This window comes from Schistocerca americana, chromosome 9 (genome assembly GCF_021461395.2).
Source record: "Schistocerca americana isolate TAMUIC-IGC-003095 chromosome 9, iqSchAmer2.1, whole genome shotgun sequence".
NCBI lineage: Eukaryota > Metazoa > Arthropoda > Insecta > Orthoptera > Acrididae > Schistocerca > Schistocerca americana.
The window spans coordinates 7,259,033-7,281,723 of record NC_060127.1 but is presented as its reverse complement, the minus strand read 5'-3'; the positions used below and the strand labels follow the sequence as shown (position 1 = coordinate 7,281,723).

Genomic DNA, 22,691 nt, shown 5'->3' with positions numbered 1-22,691 from the left:
GTAGGTTGAGGCATACAACTGAAGAGAAAACTGTACAACACTAACACGAGTGACATGTTCACTGACGACCATTTCTGCTGTTTGGCAGTACATGGAGACCTGTGAGGCGGTCGACACTTGGCACTCCCTCACCCACCACAGAGGAATGACACATCTGCAGTGCCGGCGTCCGTCGGCCCGTCCCTCACCCACTGCAGGGAGGCCACGCCGACTAAGTCTTGCGCACACTGCCGCTGCCCGCAGCCGACGCGAGCTCCCTGTGGGGATGGGGGTGGCGCCCCCGTCGCCACCACGGCCTCCGGCGTCACCGTCATGCTCGCTGTGACCCGCAGCGGCCGGCTGTCCCTGCCGCCGCCAGCTCCATCAGGTTGTTGTCCTGCCGCTGCGGCTGCTGTCCCGCCCCCGCCCCAGAACCGCCTCCGCCGGGTGTCGCTCCACCTTCAAAAATGGCGGGCTAATATTTATGAGAGAGTGGAGGCAGACAGCAGATTTACTGAGGGTTACACTACAAAGCACTTGATAAAACCAAATGGAGGGGAAAGGAATCCTTGTTTTACTGATTCGCTCACTTCTATTTTAAGCTGCACTATCTGTTTCAGTGGTCATTCCATCTCGAAAGAAAAAGGATCAAGCTAGGAATGGTACCATAGCTCTTCATTAGAGAACAACAGTGTAAGCCCTATGGACAAGAAAATAGTCACTTTTTACAGGTCTGAAGGTGGGATCATTGCCTCTAACAAAGCTGTAGTTTACACGAGGATGCTTCAAATGAAAACCTTGAAAGTGCAATAAAATTCCTAGAAGCTTTACCATTGATTTTTGTGGGAGTTATCCTCGTAATTCGAAAAATGGCCGACAGGTGGCAACCTGTCGTTGCTTCACAGAATAGGATGCTGTGTCAGTGCAGAGATAGCTGCCCCACTGTCAACTTGTACTGCACTCGAGTTTGACTCATCTTTCTGAATAGTGAAGGTGTTAAACCTGTGGAAGTGCATTGCAGGTTAAAATAACAGTATGGTGATTCATGTGTGTGTCCTTGCAGCAAGTATAGGAGTGGTGCAGAAAGTCTACAAGAGGTATAACTTCCTTTGAAGATGCTCTGCACCTGGGTCAGCAAAGAAAACATTGCTCTGTGCCAAAAAGAAAAATAAGCATTCGAGTATTGGCAGTCATGCTCACTCTCTTTGGGAATACAAAAGTGGTAATTGTCACCCATGCATCACCGACTTATTTTTGTTTACGTTATATTGCTGCTCATACGGTCTGTCCAAAGATGTGACTTTACATTGCGTCGATTTCCATTTTAACGGTCATATTTCACCATTCTTGTTTGAAGTTGACTGTTGTTGAAAAATAGAAAAATAAGTTTCTTTACATTGTGTTGAAGTAAAACAACCACTGTATTGTGTGTGAGATAAGAGGAGAGCGAGTGTATCGGGACTAACCCCAGTTCACTGCTAGTAGTGCCCTGTCACCTTAATGCGTCTGCACGTAGCATGTAAGTATTGCACCACAATTAACTATAAAATTAAAAGTTAAAATTTATGTTTAAAACTTTGTTAACATAGTTTATTGTAATAATGTTTCAAATATCAAGTCTTTATGTACATAGACTTGTCAGTTTCCGTAAAAATGCAGTTTTCAGAAAAAAAATAATAAAGTGGCACTAAATAATAAAGCTAGAATGCCAAAATTAGGTCAGAAGGTGTCTGTGGAGTTCATAAATAAGTGGTGTAAATTACAAGCAGAACCCACATTTTTTTAAGAAAAATGGAAGGCATTAAAAACTGGACTTAGAATCGTAAAAATTTGTTTTCTGCTTCAGTTCACCTTACAAATCGTAACTTACGAGACCATGTTAAGCTATCTCTTAAAATTTTTGAGTAATTAAGTGAAAACCAATTTTGTAACTGAAATATACCCAATGGTGGTAGATTAAGTGTCTGTAATTTTAATGATAAAACCTATCAAATTTTACAGTTGTAGTATTAATAACAGCTACTGCAAGTTCTAGTAAATGTATGGTTCAGAGGTAACGATCTACCGTTAGTTCCACTATAAAAATTGTAGAAGGCAAAGTTTTTATTCAGGCAAGCTCAAACTTTTTCTGTGCTTTCAAACAACTTACCTAAATACATGTAAAAATTAAGAAGATTCTGAATTAATTCATGACTGTTATTGAAGATTATGTGTCTGAGAAAGCGGTCGTTCTGAGGCTGCTGCCATTTGTTAAGGCAGTAAACAGATGTTCCCTCAGCCATCTGCTGCGGCACCTATACAAATACAGCCTAAGAGGCAGTAGTAAGGTGCACTTCACACTCGGCCATTGTAAGATCCACATTTGTTAAACATCGGATCGCGCTCTGCCTCGGATGATGTCAGAGACAACTGGACTCGCGAGGTGAAAGAATCTGGTAGGAACGTACTGCACAGTTCACCTCTGAACTGAAAATATTGTTGTTCCCATTAGAAAATTTCCTGTCAATTGAACATAGTGACTTTCAAAGTGTTGTGTGTGAGAGACTTTACTCAATATATGTATGAACTAGAACTTTCATTTTAAATGAAAGTTTGTAGTCCTGATCCCACTAAGTAGGAGGAGAATAGAACATTTATTTCAGTGGACTGGACCAGAATGTGACCATGCAGACTGGAAACTAAGGTCAGTATGTTCTCCATCACTTTGTGGCGGACCACAAAATTAGTTACCAGGCTCCCACGAGAAAGATGGCAAACTATATAGAACAACCAACCAACATCATATGAAACCGGCTGCCCCACAGTGTTCTCTAGTTGACAACTGTCACCCTCATGACTGCTGATGTTACCATTTCTGTTTTTACTTTGATAGATAAGTTATTTATTTTTCAGTGTTTAATTATAATCATCTCGAGTAGAGACATGAAAGTTCCAGTTTGAGAATGCTGTAAAAAATAATCACTGCTTGGAATGATGTCAAATTTGAATACAATATTGTCGAAGAAGGGGAAAATGTTCTGGAAACAAAAATTGTGGCAGAATATGCAAAAATAAAAGATGCAGGATACCTGGCTGTTCCTGAGTTTGTGTGTAAGTGGCTCATCATGACTCTCTCAATGCAGGATCACACACTGCTGGTACAGCTCTTGTACAAGAATGGTGTCCCCCGGGAATGTCACGAGCGTAACACCAACGTTTGCGTGGTAGAACGAGTATGTGTGTACATGTACATAGTGCTTGCGCAGCAATCTCCGATGTTGTGTAACTGATGTGGAACAAGGGGAACCAGCCCACATTCACCGAGGCAGATGGAAAACCATCTACAGGCTGGCCGGCACACTGGACCTCGACACTAATCTGCCGGGCGGATTCGCGCCAGGGACCGGCACACCTTCCCGCTTGAGAAGCAGCACATTAGACCATACAGCAAGCTGGGCGGGCTGCCTGTGAGCAAGGTGCATAAACTTTCATGAAACATCTGGCATTGCTATCTGCATTCAGGAGTTACTTCATGCTGATGAGACAGTAAGACACACATTTGCTCTAGAATTTCTTGATCACATGGAAATGGACAGTGAATGGTCATGGAACAGATGAAGCCCATGTACATCTCCAAGGACATATCAACATACTGAATTGTAGAATATGGGCAACAAGAAATTCACACACACACCAACCAGTGCCACTTCTTTCTACAAACATGACTGTACGATGTGGGTTGACAGCATCTTTTTACTGTAGGACCATGGAGATGAATCCTACAAGTTTTGTTACATGTACCATCAGTGGTAAATTCTATGAGAGTCTTCTGCACACAATCATTCCAACCCTTCAACAGCATGGATATGTGGGTAGGATAATTTTTATGCGAGATAGTGCTCCTCCCCACATTGTACAGCCAGTGAAACGGCTGATGCAGAGGCATTTCGGAAATGCTATAATTACCAGCAGCCATTTCCTTATAGCCTGATCACTTGGTCTTAATCCACGTGACTTCTGGCTTTATGATTACCTGAAAAAGCTGTGTTCAGTGCTCCGATTACAAACATAGCTGAGCTGAAGATGCACATTGCACAATGCATTCTGAAAATGACCCCAATCTGTCGTGGAATATGCTGTTTCTCGATTTCAAATTGTATCAGAAAATGGTTGATAGGATGCTGAATATGTCTTGTGCCAGACTCACAGTCATGCCCATTCCATGGTATGCCTAGTTTAATGTACAATTCACATAATAACCACCATATTGCAATTCATCTGTCATTTCCAGCTAAATCCAATTACGTTGTGACACTTCACAGCATCATCTTGCGGGAAAATTTTCACTTTTTCCCCCCTTCTCCTTGACCATAGCCTGCTCAAATTTGACCTTACTCTGCACAGCAGTCTCTTCTTTTTTTACAATGTTTTGAAGCTGGAACTTTTAATTTTAATCATCCTGTATTATAAACTGTTGATGATGAGAGCTCTATATTGACCCGTGTTGTTTTGCACAGGACAGCTGCAGCATCAAAATTGCAGTTGATGTTTTTTAACAATGTGCTGACTGAACATTTAAATGATACATATTACATCTGTTCAAGGTGCGCAAAGTCCGAAACGTTGTTGTGCATGATGCCAATATGTTCCAAAAAACCACACATGAAAATAAATTTTTTTTCAGAGGTTCATATCTTGGGCTCTATTTATCACAGAGATAAGGGGTAATGTGTTTTTGGATGGAATTTGCCTTAGCCATGATTTGTATATATCCATCAGAAGAACGAGCATACTGTAGCTATTGTACAGTACAGGGTCAAAAATTTATAATTAAAAATTACACACTTCCTCCAGCCCAGGCAAACTGATTGGTTCTTTCAGTTAGGTGTGGTCTGGGGTGGACCGTAGATAGCTTATAAGAAAATCTTGAAACCCTGTGATTTTTGGATGGAAAAGCACCAATTGTGGAGATGGCCACTTCTATAATTTTTGTACATGGCAGTTCATCAAAATATCGTTATCCATTACCAAGGTCCAGAGGTTCAAAGTTAATGTACTGATGCAGGTAATATCAGGTCTGAGGTGTTAATGTAGTTTTAACTGAGGTCGTGAACAAATGGCAAGGGTTCTGAAGTCACCAAACTAGGTTGTGGTCAGCATTTTTTCACCAATAAAACTTTATGACACGGTCTCTAGGTAACACTTCATGTCTATACAAATATGCTGTACTGCAATGACAAAAGAAAGGGTTTTAACATATTTGAAAAGAAAAGAACTTAATAATTAATAGTCATTTTATCTGAAACTGATAATTCAGTAAAATATTTCTAATACCATATTTACTCTTTCAAGATACAAATCATAAGCTGAGCATTTTCATTTCCAATGAATTGCAATTGATGAGCAAAGTTTTTAAAAAATGTAAACAAAAAAATTTTATGTTAACCTTCTCTTATATGTACTTCTTTATAGTTTGTATGTGTCAAAGTATATAAATGCACTGTCAAAACTAATATCCTATATTATTCAATAATGACAATATTATGAAAAGGGTAGATCACTATTCACCTTATAGCAGATCTGATGAGTCACAGACATGCACAACAGAAAGACTGTAAAATAAGTAAGCTTCCAGCTAGAAGGCCTTCATCAGAATGAGACAAAAAAAAAAAAAAAAAACACACACAGCACAGTGGTTGCAGCTTAGCTGGATCACACTTGGATGGAGGAGCAAACTGACTCAGGCAGAGTGCAACAATGGTCTTTGGTAGAGTTTGTGGTGAAAGGTGAAAAAATGTTTCCACAGTAGGGACCGGGAGAAGGTGAGAACATCTTTAACAAATCCTATATGACTGAATTTGGGAGTGGGGGGAAAAGGTGAGGCCTTTGGAAAGGTCTGATACTTCTGTAGGGCTAAGGCTTTTGGAGGAAAGTTTCATGACTGTGTTTTGGGTCTCTATAGGTTCTTGATTATATATAGTGCTGTTAGTGGCTTTTGAGGATGGAGTAGGTCTGCAAGGGAGGATTTGTCAAATGGGGTGGTGTGTGTAGGAGATTGTTGTAGAGGTGGTGGGTATTGGTAGCCCAAGGTAGGAGTAGGAAGTGAACAGGTTCGAGTGTTTTTTGAGGTGGCATTGTGCATGCTGCTCTAGTTCCTGGAGGGCAAGAGTTGTTTGTGATATGGGATTCAGGAATTTTGAATTGCACGATAGGAGAATTTCATGGATGGAGGGGAGGTACTGCGCCGTGCGTTTTGAGGCGCTGTGTCACTGGCTGCGCAGCCCGTGTGTGTTTTGTTCTCCTTAGCATAAGTCATGTGTAAGTCTAGGGACCGATGACCTCAGCACTTTGTTCCATTAGGAATTCACACACATTTAAACATTTTTGGGAGGTGCTGCAAGGAGGTTTGGGCCTGATTGACATGTTTTGTCTAATTCTGATGAAGGTCTTTTTGGCCAAAAGCGTACTTGTTCAACAGCCTTTTTATTGTGCGTATCTGCAACTCAGCATCTCCGCTATATGGTGAGTAGTGATCTGTCATTATTCCATCCTGATTTAACCTATAGTATTCACTTTATATAAGCAGCACACCCAGCTGCAGCGGAGAAAAGAAGGGAAGCAGCTGAAAATTGCCAAGGCACAGAAAGGTGAACAAGCTCATGTTGCAAAGATGCTGACAAAAAAAGTGGGGAACCAGCTGCCTGAATCCTCATTCTGCTCTGTTGCTTGTGAACATATTCATGCTTTTTGTGCTGTAAGAGAGTAGCACAGAACAGTGTCAGTGAAAGAGGGAGGAGACTATGTCAGAGACAAACGGAGAGAGAAAGTGACACTGAAAGAGAAAATGAGAGGGATGAAGGGAGTAACAGTGGGAATCACAGTGACAGTGGCAGTAAAAGAAAAAGAGAGATGGATGGAGAGAGGAGACAGTGGAAGTGAAAAAGAGAGATGAGTTGAGACCATACACAGGCTTTGGCGGGGGACAATGGAATCTGGCAAACTTCAACACGTAAGTGCAAGGATGGGGTCAAAAAAGTTTCTAGCCTAACAAATATAGAATGACAGATATTTGATAATACCAATTTATTTTTCAATGTAATACCTGTGTACACTAATACAGTTGCAAGCATGCTCACATAACTTCTGCAAACCATTCAAATGAAAGCTCTTCAATTCCGAGCCCAACCAAGCGTTCCCTGCATCATCGTTGTCAAATCGTCGTCCTTTGAGATCTATTTTTTCTTTTCCCAAACCTAAAAAAAGTCTGATGGAGTCAAATTTGGAGAACATGGCAGATGACGTAACAATTCCAACCTGTCAAGCAGAGTGTCCAGTGCTGCAGGCGATTTGGGTGCCGGTGTGTGGTCCTGATGCAAAAGAACTCCACACCTTTTTGTCTTTCTCTCTTCTCCAAAACAGTGAAATAGTATGATGCCTTAACAGTTACACCCTTTTGCAAGAATCCACCATAATTACCCCTTCTGCATCCAGAAGACCAATGCCATCACCTTACTGGCTGATTTTTGCACCCCAAATTTTTTTGGGGTATGGGATGAAGGATGTTGCCATTGTCGTGACTGTTGTTTTGTCTCAGGATCAAAGTGATGAACCCATGTTTCATCCATTGTCCCATACCTTGCAAGAAAGCCATCTTCAGATTGGCAGATGATTTCTTCACAACACTGCCCACACTCCCGTCTCTGATGTGCATTCAAGTCTTTCGGGACCCACTGAGATGAAATGTTCTACATTCCCACAATATCCACAACAATTTCATTTGCACACCCAGAGGAGACTCTAGTTGTGATTTTGTGTTGTTCAATGATCCTGCAAAATCGTACTGTGAATTGCAGTCACTGTTTCATCAGCGGCAGGTATTCCACTTCTTGGCACAGCTTCCACACACATTCTTCCATATTTGAAGTCAGACACCCAGTTTTTCACTGTTGCATAAGACTGAGTGTTTGTGCGAGACATTATGGTAACTATCTGGAGTCAGAAACGTTTTGGCTGCCCTTCATATAGGGAAGGGTGCATTTTAGACCGACATTTCAAACACGCAAGTATGGGGGAAAGAATAAGTTGCCCCCCCCCCCCCCTCCAGAATTTTTGAGTTGCTGAGGTATTGTGTAGATGGGGGGCAGTGAGACAGGAGAGGGAGACAGTAGCAGTGAGATATACTGTAAATCAGTGGGAGAAAAAGGATGCAGTGGTAGTGAGAGGGAGACGTTGAGTGTGAAGGCTATACTACAAAGAGAGACTGGGTAAAAGGATTTTGTTTGAATGTTTGGTGTTAAATGAGCACGAATATGTTTGCATGCTACCAGATTTTTAACGAGGAAGGTGACACAAGGTTTGAAGAAGTTGGTTTCCCTCTTTCATGTAAAAGTCTTTAAAAGAGATGCTTATTCGCCTTTTTTTACACTCCAAAAGGATAATTTTTCAGCTGGTTGGGTTCACTCAAAATACTTTGTATTTCTACTCATTTTTACATGTTATTTGACTCCTTTACAGTCACAGTAACTGGTAATATTCGAAATATTTGTACCAGGAAAGTTGACAACTAGAGTGTCAACAACAGCTCAGTGACAATTATTCAGGTACGGGTATCAGAGGGATGATGGAGGGGGAGGGGAATGGTGGGGCAGGTATATTTGCTAAAGAGGATACAAGATTCACAAAAACTGGTATTAGCACACAATGTTCTGAAATGGATTAATAATGAAAAATTGGCTAAAATCTAAAACAAAAATTACTATCTGTTGGGACTTAGATATCAGAATGGGAAACGAGAGTCAGCAAGTCATTTTTTCTATCTCCTCATAATGTTCAATCTATATTGTAGCAATACAAAGGCCATACATGACAAAGCATGTGTAGCTAACATCATTATTAGCTTTGAAAGGAATTTCTACACTATCAGTATTGCTGGTGGGAGATTTACACATTTTAGGCTAAACCAAAACAAAATTGAAGGACTCCCCTCAAAAGTAGGGGTAGAGGGGCCGTATTTACATTTGTGGCATACTTGTTCTGCTCTTATAAAAATCAGCTGTAGAAGCAAACCTATACAGAAGGACATTAAGTGGTACACAGATGAACTTACCAATGCTATAGACAAAATATCTTATATTTGCACCATATGTAGAAAACTACTTCTGAAAATGGAACTAAGCAGAAAGACAAATTTTTTACAATTCATATTGAAAGTAAGACATCCTTCAGAACTAAGCTTAGAATGGCAAAAAGAACAGCATACAAAAGGTAAATTGAAGGTGTTCAGCTGCACAAGGGCATAGCATGTATCATGAGCACAACATATGTACAGGTTAAGACAAGTACTAATGCAGCTGATCTACTTACGCAACACCAATATGGGGACAATCACACCCATTGAGATTACAACATTAGTGGCAACACTCTCAAACTCCAAAAGCATGGACTACTCTCGGTTGTTAGAGTTGAATCCCAGATACATGATAACATAGTTGATCCTTTAATCTGCAAGTAAGTTGGCTGTTGGGCTGCATTGAGATGAGGGTATCTAACTCAGTCACTGTTTCTTTCTTTTCCCACTCTCATTTCTTGATTTTACTTCAGCACCACTCTTGAAAAAGTAAGAGGAAAAATTAGAGGACCCATTGAATGGAACAAACAGTCTAATGAAAACTGAAAAAGACTTACCGTAATCAAGAGGAGCAGAAATGTGATTATCGATAAACTTAAAATTGGAGGCCCCTTAGTAGACAAAGAGTAGTAACTCTACTGCCTCAGAAGTAAAATAACATACAGAGGATGAGGCAAGAACGACATGGAAAGCAGCGAAGCGCAGGAAAAGAGGGCATTCCGGGCCAAAAGAAGTCTATTAGTATGAAACACGGGCTTTATTTGGAGAAATAAATTTCTGAGAAAGTACGTCTATAGCACAGAACTGAATCACAGACTGCAGTAAAACCAAAGAGAGAATAGAATCAAAGCATATGAGATGTGGAACTATAAAGGGAAACTGAAAATTGAGTGCACTGATATGACAAGAACCTTCTCCAATGAGTCAAAGAGAAAATAATATGTCAGAAACACTAGATGCAAAATGTGGCTGTTCACATTGTTAAGGGTAATGGAGCTCAAAGCCTTGCTCCAATAGGAGCAGAGACATGGGAAAAACGTGTTTCTTCTCCAACGCCTGGTGTCTAGGCTGCCCTGCCTGACCAACAGGCATGTTGGGTGGGAACAGTTTTTTTTGGGGTCATCGGTCTTCTGAATGGTTTGACGTGCCCACCACAAATTCCTCTGCTGTGCCAATCCCTTCATCTCAGAGAAGCACTTGCAACCTACATCCTCAATTATTTGGTGGATGTATTCCAGTCTCTGTCTTCCTCTAAAATTTTTGCATCTACAGCTCCTTCTAGTACCATGGAAGTTATTCCCTGGTGTCTTGTCAGTGTTTTCCATATATTCCTTAAATCACTGATTCTGCATCATTCCAAGCAGACTTCTCTTGGCCAGGAATGCCCTTTTTGCTTCTTGCTGTGTCGGCCATGGGTTATGTTGCTGCCTAGATAAGAGAAATCCTTAATTTTATCCATGTTGTGACCAATAACCCTGTTTTCATTTCTATTACTTTCATCTTTCATCAATTCACTCTCAATCCATATTCTGTTCATTACATTCAGCAGATCCTGTAATTCTTCTTCACTTTCACAGAGGATAGCAATGTCATCAGTGAATCTTATCATTGATATCCTTTCACCTTGAATTTTAATTCCTCTCCTGAACCTTTCTTTTATTTCCATCATAGCTTCTCTGATGTATACAGTCTACGGTATGGGCGAAAGAATACATCCCTGCCTTAGATCCTTTTTTAATCCGACCACTTCGTTCTTGGTCTTCCCCCCTCTTGACTCTTGTATATGTTGTACATTACCCATCTCTCCCTATAACTTACTCCTGTTTTCCTCAGAATTCTGAACATCTTGCACCATTTGACACTGTTGAACAGCTTTCCCAAGTCAACAGATCCTATGAACATGTCCTGATTTTTCTTTGGTCTTGCTTCTATTATCAACCGTGATGTCGCAATTGCCTCTCTGGTGCCTTTATTTCTCCTCAAGCCAAACTGATTGTCTACCGTACCCTCAGTTCTCTTTCCCATTATTCTGTACACTACTGATGTCAGCAACTTGGATACGTGAGCTTCAAACTGATTGCGCAACAATTCTCGTACTTCTCAGTTCTTGCAGTCTTTGGAATAGTGTGGACAATATTTTTCCGAAAGTCAGATGGTATATCGCCACAGTCATACACTCTACACCCCAATGTGAATAGTCATTTTGTTGCCACTGCCCCCATGATTTTAGGAATTCTGATAGTATGTTATCTATTCCTTCTGCCTTATTTGATCTTAAGTCCTCCAAAGCTCTTTTAAATTCTGATTCAGTTACTGGATCCCCTATCTTTTCTAAATCGACTCTTGTTTCATCTTCTATCATGTCGTCAGACAAGTCTTTCCCCTCATAGAGGCCTTCAATGTATTATTTCCACCTATTCACTCTCTCCTCTGCATTTTTATCAGTGGAATTTCCATTGCACTGTTAATGTTATTGCCCTTGCTTTTAGTTTCAGCAAAGGTTGTTTTGACTTTCCTACATGCTGAGTCCGTTCTGACAATCATTTCGTTTTTGATTTCCTCACATTTTTTTCATGTAGCCATTTCGCCTTAGCTTCCCTGCAATTCCTATTTATTTCATTCTTAACTGGCTTGTATGTTTATATTCCTGAATTTTCTTTGAACATTTTTGTACTTCCTTCTTTCATCCATCAACTGAAGTATTTCTTCTGTTACCCCTCGTTTCTTTGTATGTATCTTTTTCTTTCTAGCTTCCGTGATTGCGCTTTTTAGAGGTGAATGGACATCTTCAACTGAACTGCCTACAGCCTCAGAGAACTTCAAGTATACCTCCTCATTCCTTAGTACTTCTTTGCATATTGATTCTTCCTGACTAATCTCTCAAACTTCAGCCTACTCTTCATCACTACAACATTGTGATCTGAGTCCATGTCCGCTCCTGGCTATGTCTTAAGATCCAACATCTGATTTTGGAATTACTGTCTGACCATGGTGTAATCTAACGGATATCTTCCTGTGTCTCCTGGCCGTTTCCAAGTATACCATCTCCTCTTGTGGTTTCTTATCAGTGTATTTGCCATTACTAACTAAAATTTATTACAGAGTTCAATTAGTCTTTCTCCTCTCTCATTCCTTTTCCCAAGCCCATATTCTCCTGTAATCTTTGCTTCTACAACTGCATTCCATTCCCCACATGACTTTTTAGATTTTCATTACCCATTCAATATCCTCATATACTTTCTCTGTCTCTCTATTGTCAGACTGTGACGTCGCATGTTTACCTGGTTTGCTGTCAATTCTGGTTAGAACAACCATATCACTGAACTGTTCACAGTAATATATTTTTTGTCCTACCTTCCTATTTGTAACAAATCCCACTCCCATTATACCATTTTCTGCTGCTGTACATACATCCTATACTCGTGCGACAAGAAATCTTTATCTTCTTTCCATGTCACTTCACTGACCCACTATATGTAGATTGAGACTTTGCATTTCCATTTTCAGATTTCACAGGTTCCCTACCATGTTCAGCCTTCTGACATTCCACACTCCAACTTGTACAATCTTACCCTTTTGTTGTTTATTCAACATTCTTCTCATGGTCACCTCCTCTTGGCAGTCCCCTCCTGGAGATCTGAATGGGGTACTACCGCAGAATCTTTTGCCAATGGAGACATCATCATGACACTTTTTCAATTACAGGCCTTGTCTTGTGAATACACATCACATGTGGTTTCCATTGCCTTCTACATCCTCATGCTGTTGATTGTTGCTAATTCTTCCACCTTTTGGGCAATTTCCCACTCCAAAGGCAAGAGAGTGTACTGAACCTCCGTCTGCCCATCCAGCCACTTCGACAAGGCCACTGACTGAATGAGGGGCAACGTCTTACACTGGAAGTCTGCAGCTGCCAGTACTAATGATTTTGACTCTAAATTTAAACAGTGTCGGGGTTCAAACCCAGGACCAAGGATGTTTTGATTACTAACCAAAGTCGCATTCGGGAGGACGACGGTTCAATCCCGCGTCCGGCCATCCTGAATTAGGTTTTCCGTGATTTCCCTAAATCGCTCCAGGCAAATGCCGGGATGGTTCCTTTGAAAGGGCACGGCCGACTTCCTTCCCCATCCTCCCCTACTCCGATGAGACCGGTGACCTCGCTGTCTGGTCTCCTTCCCCAAAACCAACCAATTACTAACCAAAGACAATACCTCCTAGGCAATTGGTTTATGGGGAACGGTATCAACCTGTTTTGTGGGGCAAAAAACAGTTCTCTGGGCCCTAACAAGTAGGCTCCCCTGATGAAAGGCATGTTGTGGGAGTAATATCAGCCTACTGTATTGCAGGGGATACACTTGCCAATGAGCAAGGTGTGGGGATACTGAGACTGATTTAGGAGGGGAGGGCGAGGAGATGGATGAGGCAGATGGAACAGGGGAGAGAATGATATGGACAAAGAGAGGGGAGGAGGAGATACAGATAGAGGTGAGAGGTTGAGTTTGAGTTTGACAGGCACAGGGAAGATATGAAGCGACTGGCATCCTCAAAGCCTCGGCACACTTTGAAGACACCGCCACCCGGCTGGAAGCGCACACTATAGGTGCCTGCCAATAAAATGTTTGTTTCACTATGTTCATTAGTGTCGGTTATTACCGACTGTGTTATATCTATTATTTTACAGGTATTATGTGATTTTCCTTTCAAGAAATATATGGGTACATAGCGTACAAACCATCAGCGACTGCCACAATTTTCATCTTCCTCTTATCATCCATACTTTCTAATATTAGGTCTACAACTTAGCTTCCACAGTTTTGCAATAGACGGCAGTAGCGGCAAGTGGGGTTCAGGTGGTTGATCATAGGTGTAATACAATAAGCGAACGCATCTGCAAACATAATGCCATAAAAATATTAGTCAATTTGTGATTGCATCGTAAGGTTATTCTCGAGTAAGTACGTCAACTTACACACCCATTTCTCGCCATTTTCTGCTTTAACGTGAATAAACCTGTGGCTCTTAAAATGCTGGGTAAGACCAATGATGAGGGGACTATTAGCGGAAGAACGTGGAGCGAATGTTTTCAACGTCTTGAGAATGGTGATTTTGATGTCAAAGACCAGCATGCCGATGGAAGACAGAACGTTTTTGTAGCTACTGAAACAGATGAAGACAGTCACAGGACGTCATTATCGAAAGCAACTGATGCCTTTGAGCCCAGCACTGAAACACAAACGGCCACAATAAAGCGATAGATGCATAAAGATAATATTGCAGCAGGTCAGTGCTTGACCCATGTCGCAAAACCCATTAAACTATGCACAGAAATGTTGAAATGAGAAATCCTGTCCTTCCCGCTGTATTCTCCATACGTTGCTCTCTCTGACTACCGCCTTTTTTGATCAGTGGCATACAGTCTGGCTGACCAGCACGTCCGATCATAAGAACAAGTGAAAAAATTGAATCGACTCATGGATCCCCACAAAAGACGCCAAGTTCTTCCGCCACGGGATTCATATGCTATCCAAAAGATGGGAGGATGTAGTGGCCAGCAATGGGCAGTACTATGAATTTTAAGTTTTTTCTATAAAGCCCCGAACTTCGAGAAAAAATGGCAGAAGCAAAGTTGTTGATCAAATATATAAACTACTTTCTAAGTGCCAAAGTCTACTACAAGAAATAATATGCCACACTGTACTTGCAGTGAGACAGTCGCAATTCCTGAAATCAGTTGCGTGTGACCTTGACCTCTGACCTACCGAGGAGCACCGCAGTCCTCAGCCCATGAAAATCCATTGCATAATGCCACACACAAACGGACCTGGCCTGCAGGCAGATCGGTGAGACTAGATCCGACAGGCAGGACCTGCACATTAGTGGGAAACAAATGGCTTCAAAACAGCAGGCCTGCTCCATTACAGAAATGGCCTGCTGCTTTGGCCCGTCACGAAAATCCACCAGTGTGGCCAGCTATTAAAGAGTCAGACACCGTGTCGATGAAAAGAGACCGTGGCGATCACTCTGTGCAACAAATAACTTATTCAAATACTCTGAGAATCAATAATAATGAGGATAGGTAGTAATTCACCGTAAAAGATGATTGCTGGGCCACAGACAATCACACTCTCTCAACTAAATTTTTGTCCGAAAATGACAGCAGACACACACATTCATATCATCACCCGTGCACACATTACCACTGCGTCAACAGCCTCTGAGAATCACATCCAAACAAACCACTCATCACGCCTCCCTGCCTCTCATCAGATTCAGCATCTGCTAGGCTAGAGGCAAGAAGTACTGGCTGCAAGCTGAGGGGAGAGGTAGAGATAGATACAGGAGAAGCGGTAAGAATGAGGGAGCAGGGAAATGGCGCATGTACTCAGCTGCTGCCAGCCATTGATGATGCCTGACATCTCATTAAACAAACAATTACATCTACTGAGACAAAATGAGATTTTTCCAGATTTCCCTGATTTCCAGAACTTGTGGCAACCCTGATAAAGAACAGAGGACATGTATTGCTAGTGGCCTACTACAGTTTTCTTTTTTAACTCGAGACATGACCCATTGCACAATTAAGGCCAGTAATAAATATGATGTCAGGTAACGAATCTGAACAGTTGCGTGAGTGCCCGTAGTAGTAGCAATACTTACCTCCAGACGAGGCACGGCACATGAGCAGGTTTTTGTAGGCCTGGCGGTACTCTGAGCTCATGACGACATAGATGATGGGGTTTATGCATGTGGACAGGTAGATGAGGATGTAGCCAGCAATGTTGAGCCCGTGCAGGTTGGTGACCGAGTGGAATGTCTTGCTGACCGTGATGGGCAGGTAGCACACCACAAATGATGCAAAGATCACCAGGATCATTTTCAGCAGCTTCTTGTCCTTTGTCGTCATCTTCCCTGTTGGCAACATAAATGTTTGCTCGCCAATGTACAAATCATCATGCTGCACTGTTAAAGGAACTGTTACTATGTCAAAGGCATTTTTAACAACCACTTTACATTTATAATACTGCTTTGAATCTGGTCTCAGGATCATACCAATTATACAAGTGTTTTGGTTTTTTAATATGTAAAACTTGACAGAGCAGGTGTCGTATTAACGCTACACTGACAGACATAATAACCCTGTTGTTTAGTTGCACTGTTCATGCAAGCTTTGTTTGTAGCTTACATGGTTTTCCAAATATTGTCTGCTAAGTTGAGTAGTTCTATCCCCGCTGCTACCTCCATTTCAATCTTCATCGAAAGACAACAAATGGGAAGCAAATAGCACAGTTATCAGTTAGCATCCATACTTAAGAGGAAGGTAGACATCTTTGCTGAGATTCAGCATTATTTATGCAAAGTATGTTTCCTTACAAGGATTTATTCAAAGTATTTAACTTTATGCTACACCACAATATTTGACCTGTCTAAATTGTTGTAACTGCAAATGAAGTCTTGTTGGTATCTAAACAGAGAGGCCAAGGAAATACAAACGAAGGGTCAGGAGGAATGGGAGAGAACTTTTAATAAATACAACATAATGTTCTGCTTGTGCAATTCATTATGGATTTAGGCTAAAAAAAAAAGTGCCAACATATATTGCAGTGGATTTATGTAATTCTGAATACAAGGGAAGAGTTATCTGTTCCTTCAAGTCTGGGGAGTACAGGTTTCATTACCACTCTGCAGTCAGCATGAAATTTCATGACTAGGGCCTGGATTTTAATGATGTGAAAAAGAGCAAAATGTGGAAGCATTTATGACCTAAAACATACATAAATAGGACCATAAAAAAAATATGGCTTCATGTAAGTTTTTCAATAAGCATTCCTGTTGCATTAAAAAAAAGTAATACAAAATTCATTTCTGAACAGCTTGAGAGGGTAGTACTTCCTTTTTGTATTGTTTGAAACTAATAGCTTATTTCGGGAGGGGGAGGGGGGGCGGCAGTGTGGTGAGGCCGAGGCTCCAGAAGGGGCAGGGGGCAAGTTCTTTTTAGGTAAGCAAGTCAAATCAAGCTTATTTTCAGGTAAGCAAAACAATCTATGTCTTTTAAGGTAAGCAACTTAAGTTTACCTAAAAATAAACATGTCAAGTCAAGCTAAGCTTTTTTTAGGTAAGTTAGTCAAGTTAAGTTTTCTTCAAGTAAGCAAGTCAAGTTTTATTTTTTAGGTTAGGTTAGGTAATGTAATGTTGGTCAAGTTGAGTTTTTGAGATGGGGTAAGTTAATTTTTCGACATAAGGAAGTTTTTTATGTGGGGTAACGTAAGTTAACAGAACCCTGCATGTAAAGTGAAAACAGTAAAACTGCATTTTTCACTGCCACACATCAAAAGCAGTGTTCCAGATTAGTTTGACAGAACTTTTTATCTTCAGTTTCTGCACAGCTGCACATGGCAATGAGGCTAGACCCAACTCACCCTGCACAATGTCCAGCACAGTTGAGTACCACCAATTTCAAGTCATCTGAAGGTTTTTTTGATACCACTGAAAAGTTGGCACTGCTGTGTGCAAATTTTCCAGACATGGTATCTGTAAAGACCTCTCACAATTTTTACCATGCTTGATTCATTGCTGTCAATCTCACAAAAATTGAAAGTTGTCTTTATTTTGGTACAGTAATTCTCAGCAGCCTGAATCTTAGGGGAGGGGGGGGGGGGGTGAAGATGCTTGTTCCTTGAATGGACCCATAGCAGAGCTTTCACATTGATTTTCTTCCCACAGTCAATTAATTTGTACACATCAGAGTAATTTTTGTCACACCTCTTCTGTAATGCAAGGACAAGGCAGGTGCAGATTCTGAAGCCCTTTGATTGCTTTACCCTTTTACTAAATACCACCTGTCTCTAGCAACAAAACATTGCCTCTGCTTACACCATCCAGCCATTGTAAATTCATAAACTTGTCAAACAAAATGGCAAGTTGTTTACAGTCTTGAAAGTTTCATATGTTAGGAGGAACATTTCTCCACGCTTCTCAACTTTTGCAACATAATGCCCAGCCACATCACTGTTTTCTCCCAGACCTTTTTGTCAGCAACACTAATCCACATTTTGTTGAGCAACTTCTCGTGGTGCACACATAAACATTTCTTTCTCGATGTAGATTCATCTGGAATTGGGTGTGTTGTGGATTCTTCAGTTACTTCAATGAGATGTTGCAAGACACTGTCATCTCACACAAATGATTGTATGGCTGAAGATGGACTTGTCTTCTCAAAGAACAGTATTTATCTGCCTTAATTTTCAGCACTTCTCTTCACACAGCTGCTGTATTGAGCAGTATTACACTGTTGTTGCATGTTAAAACACTTTTGCACACTAACTTCACACAGTTACAAAATAATATTTCCCTATCAATGGTGAAGAACTTCTCTGCAAATTCAGGAACAGAACCTTGCGCCTTTGTGCTGTTGGAGCACTTTTTGGCATGTTGAACCACACTGAGCTAGTATTCAAACTGAATAATGCGATCAAGTGTGCAATGCATATTATCGCAAGATATGCCTTCCATTAGCTTTTTGAGTGTCTTATGTCAACCAGCTGACTAATGTGTTATGCTGCTTCTCTATTACAGTCCTGATAAATAAAGCTTTGTAGTAAGAGTCACAGTGATTTGTGGCATTATCACCTCGAACATTGTTGACTGTGCAACTATTTCATGTTTTATATTTGTGTCCTTCAAAATATGACAAATACAGGATACACATTTTTGGTTGAAATATTACCTATTACTCCTAAAGTTGGCCGAATTATAACCTGTTAGTAAAAAAAGGTGTAAATACACCTTTATATGCACAGTAAAAGTAAACTGTTCCACACTACAATATCTGGATACATGCAAAAATTGCTGTAAAATTCACACTGTCACAAAACAATGGTGTATGTGATGAGCTGTAGAAGCCCTCACAATTTTTATCTTTAATGTTAAAGTTGACTACTGCTGTGTTTTCAGCACATCACCATTTTAAAATGACCAAAAGGTCAAAATTGCAGTGGTGGATGTTGTAATCATTGAGATAATTTTAAAAAATTCTCTGACACTGCAAGTCGACAAAAAGTACAATTATGTGAACTTTTGTCTGCTTTACTCATGGAATTTCACTTAAAAACTAGCTTTGTGTGCTTTTGTTCCTTTTTCAATTACAGATTAACTGTTTTAAAATAAAAGATGGTCATAATAGCCTAGAAGGAATTATTTCGGGTTAAAATTTAGTCTTGCTTTACTACCTATGACACATTTTATGTTGTTGGAAAAAAGATGAAAAATTTTTGTGAAGGCATACTGAAAACATTTCTGAACCAGAGAAAATTCTTCCTCGTAGTACAGAAGACATGGGCATAACTGTTCTCAAATTGTGACGGATTATTCGATTGTGTCTAAGTCATTTATCCTCAATATTCTTTCCTCTCCGAATGCTCATCCTGGAAGATATGTCGTAGGTAGGAGAAGAGGTACTGACAGAAGGAAAGCTGTGGGTTTGGTTGTTAAGGAAGGGAGATGTGCTTCAAATGTCCCGTCAACAACAAGGTCATCAGACATGCAAAAACAAGCTTGGTTTGGGGACGGAAATCGGCCGTGCTCTTTCAAAGGAACCACGCCAACATTTGTCTGGAGTGATTTTAGAGAAATCATGGAAAACCAAAATCTGGATGGCCAGATGCGGGTTCAAACCATTGTCCTCCTGAATGCGAGTCCAGTGTGCTAACTACTACACCTCCACACATGTCTAAGGGGGGATGGTTGTGAGGCATGCTCTAGTAGCACCGTCAGTAAGAGCCCTTGTCCACAAAAGGCACAAGTTAGGGTTCAGGTCGGATACATAGTTTTATTCAGCTGGAAAGCAGCTTGCTCTTGCAGCCTGTGCAGCATTCCCAGAATTAGCCTGAACAGCTGACGATGACACTGTACAGTCCGTTAGTTACCTGGGACGGGTGGGCTGGTGGGCAGTGCAGCGGCCAGGTTGTTGTTGCTGTATCTGCGGACGGAGCAGGGGCTGCCGCTGGGTGCGCGCCCTCTGCCAAACACTGCTGCCACCTGCAAACAACAAACAAACTGTAGGCTAGGGCAGTCAATGGGTCCAACGGTATCCATAATAAGGGAATACTCACAACTTATCTTAGAAGATAGGTTAAGGAAAGGCAAACCTACATTTCTAGCATTTGTAGAGAAAACTTTTGACAATGTTGACTGGAATATCCTCTTTCAAATTCTGAAGGTGGCAAGGGTCAAACACAGGCAGCAAAAGGCTATTTACAATCTGTACAGAAACCAGATGGCAGTTATAAGGGTCGAAGGACATGAAAGGGAAGCAGTGGTTGGGAAGGGAGTGAGACAGGGGTGTAGCCTATCCCTGACGTTATTCAAACTATTCATTGAGCAAGCAGTAAAGGAAACAAAAGAAGAATTTGGTACAGGAATTAAAATCCAGGGAGAAAAAAAAATAAAAACTTTGAGGTTTGCCAACGGCATTGTAATTCTGTCTGGAACAGCAGTTGAACAGAATGGATAGTGTCTTGAAAGGAGTACATAATAAGATGAACGTCAACAAAAGCAAAACGATGATAATGGAATATAGTCGAATTAAGTCGGGTGATGCTGAGGGAATTAGATTAGGAAATGAGACACTTAAAGTAGGAGTTTTGCTATTTGGAAATCAAAATAACTGATGATGGTTGAAGTAGACAGGATATAAAATGTGGACTGGCAACGGCAAGGAAAGCGTTTCTGAAGAAGAGAAATTTGTTAACATTGCGTACAGATTTAAGTGTCAGGAAGTCGTGTCTGAAAGTATTTGTATGGAGTGTAGCCATGTATGGAAGTGAAACATGGGCAATAAATAGTTTAGACAAGAAGAGAATAGAAGCTTTCGAAATGTGGTGCTACAGAAGAATGCTGAAGATTAGATGGGTAGATCACATAACTAATGAGGAGGTATTGTATAGAATTGGAGAGAAGAGAAATTTTTGTGGCACAACTTGACTAGAAGAAGGGATCGGTTGGCAGGACATATTCTGAGCCATCAAAGGATCATGACTTTAGTATTGGAGGGCAAAAATCGTAGAGGGAGACCAAGAGATGAATACACTAAGCAGATTCAGAAGGATGTAGGCTGCAGTAGGTACTGGGAGATGAAGAAGCTTGCACAGGGTAGGGCAGCATGGAGAGGTGCATCAAACCATTCTCTGGGCTGAAGACCCCCAACAGGACAAAGACAAAAACTATCTGACCCTTTCCTCCTCCTCTGGGGAGTTGCAGAGTGAGAGTATGTATGTGTGTGTGTGTGTGTGTGTGTGTGTGTGTGTATTTTACACTTATGTATGCCCTTCTATCACCCTTTGCCCAATACAGTCATTGAGTAAAATGTCTATGCCAACCAATAGTGTGCAAAAGAATGTCATGCATCTCCTCAGAAAAAATGTTAATATTGCCAGTAAAAAGAACTTGTATGCAAAGTGTAAGGATGAAATATCAAAACTATATTAACAAGTATCCAGTCTACAATTTAGTATCAGTACACTAAAAATGGAAATTACTGAACTTCAAACACCAAAATGTGAACCGCTGATAAAGAAAAGTGCGTCGAAAATTCTGCCAGAAACAACGGCATATTCTGACGGGTGGTGTCAAGTGATCAAGAACGAAGTTAAAGTGTTGCGAGAAGAAAACAGCGCTATGGAGATTAAAATCAAGGATTTAGAAGCACAAATACCTCATAATAAGCAAAATGCAGTGAAAACCCGTAACCATGTTTCGTGTGAAAACTCACGATCTGTTAGGTCTCAAACAACTGCTACAAAAGGAAATAAAGTTCTTGTTTTAAGCGACAGTCATGGCAGAAACTGTGGGAATATACTACATGACGAATTAGGCAAAAAATTCAGTGTGCAAAGTATTATAAAACCTGAGGAGCCAATTAAAGAAGTTGTGAAAAATGCAGACAAATTAACTGATTACTTCTCCGTCAATGGTACATTCATCATTATTAGTGGCACAAATGACACTGATGAACCTCTAGAAGAATTGCAGAGGAACATTAAAGATTCTTTGGAATACATACTTAAACTCACACAAAAAAAACATATGTAATAATTCATCCAGTACCGCTTAGACATGATATATAAGGTCTACATGGAAAAATCAAAGCTGCAAGCCTCACTATGTTAGAAAACATCAACAATGCCATGGGCGTGTGTAGGAAGAGATCTGCGAAATTTACATCCAAACAAACAAGGAAAGATTCACATTTGTAATAGGGTTGCTTCTTTCATACACATGGTGAAAACTGAAAAGCCAAGTACCGGTACAGGAAAAATGGATACGCAAACGGATAATCAAATAGAAAGTGCCACTCATGAAAAAAACAGTTATGGACCATTTTATAACCAAAGATAAGCCCAATGAAAGTCATAACAACACACTTACTAGGTCAAATTTCAAGCCATCAAATGCAGCAACAAGGCAGTCGTTTATGGACAGAAAAAAGTGAAAATTGGGAACATTTTGACAGAAGAAAGGCAGGAACCCACAAATGGTGAACCAGCAAACACCATGAATACCACCCGTGGAAAATATGAGGATTTTTTTATCACTAAGTACACTAGCT

At 40.7% G+C, this 22,691-nt stretch overlaps 1 protein-coding gene across 1 annotated transcript in view; it reads right to left on the bottom strand.

Annotated features, from left to right (window-relative positions):
• Nucleotides 1–212: 212 nt before the first annotated feature.
• Nucleotides 213–22,691, bottom strand: part of LOC124551194 (G-protein coupled receptor moody-like) — a 141,007-nt gene continuing 118,528 nt past the window's right edge. The window contains exons 9-11 of the mRNA XM_047126182.1: nucleotides 20,011–20,122; nucleotides 15,746–15,997; nucleotides 213–438 (exon numbers count right to left, since the gene is read on the bottom strand). Of these exons, the coding sequence (XP_046982138.1) occupies nucleotides 311–438; nucleotides 15,746–15,997; nucleotides 20,011–20,122 (492 nt within the window). The 3' untranslated portion in view covers nucleotides 213–310. The remainder of the gene's footprint in view (nucleotides 439–15,745; nucleotides 15,998–20,010; nucleotides 20,123–22,691) is intronic.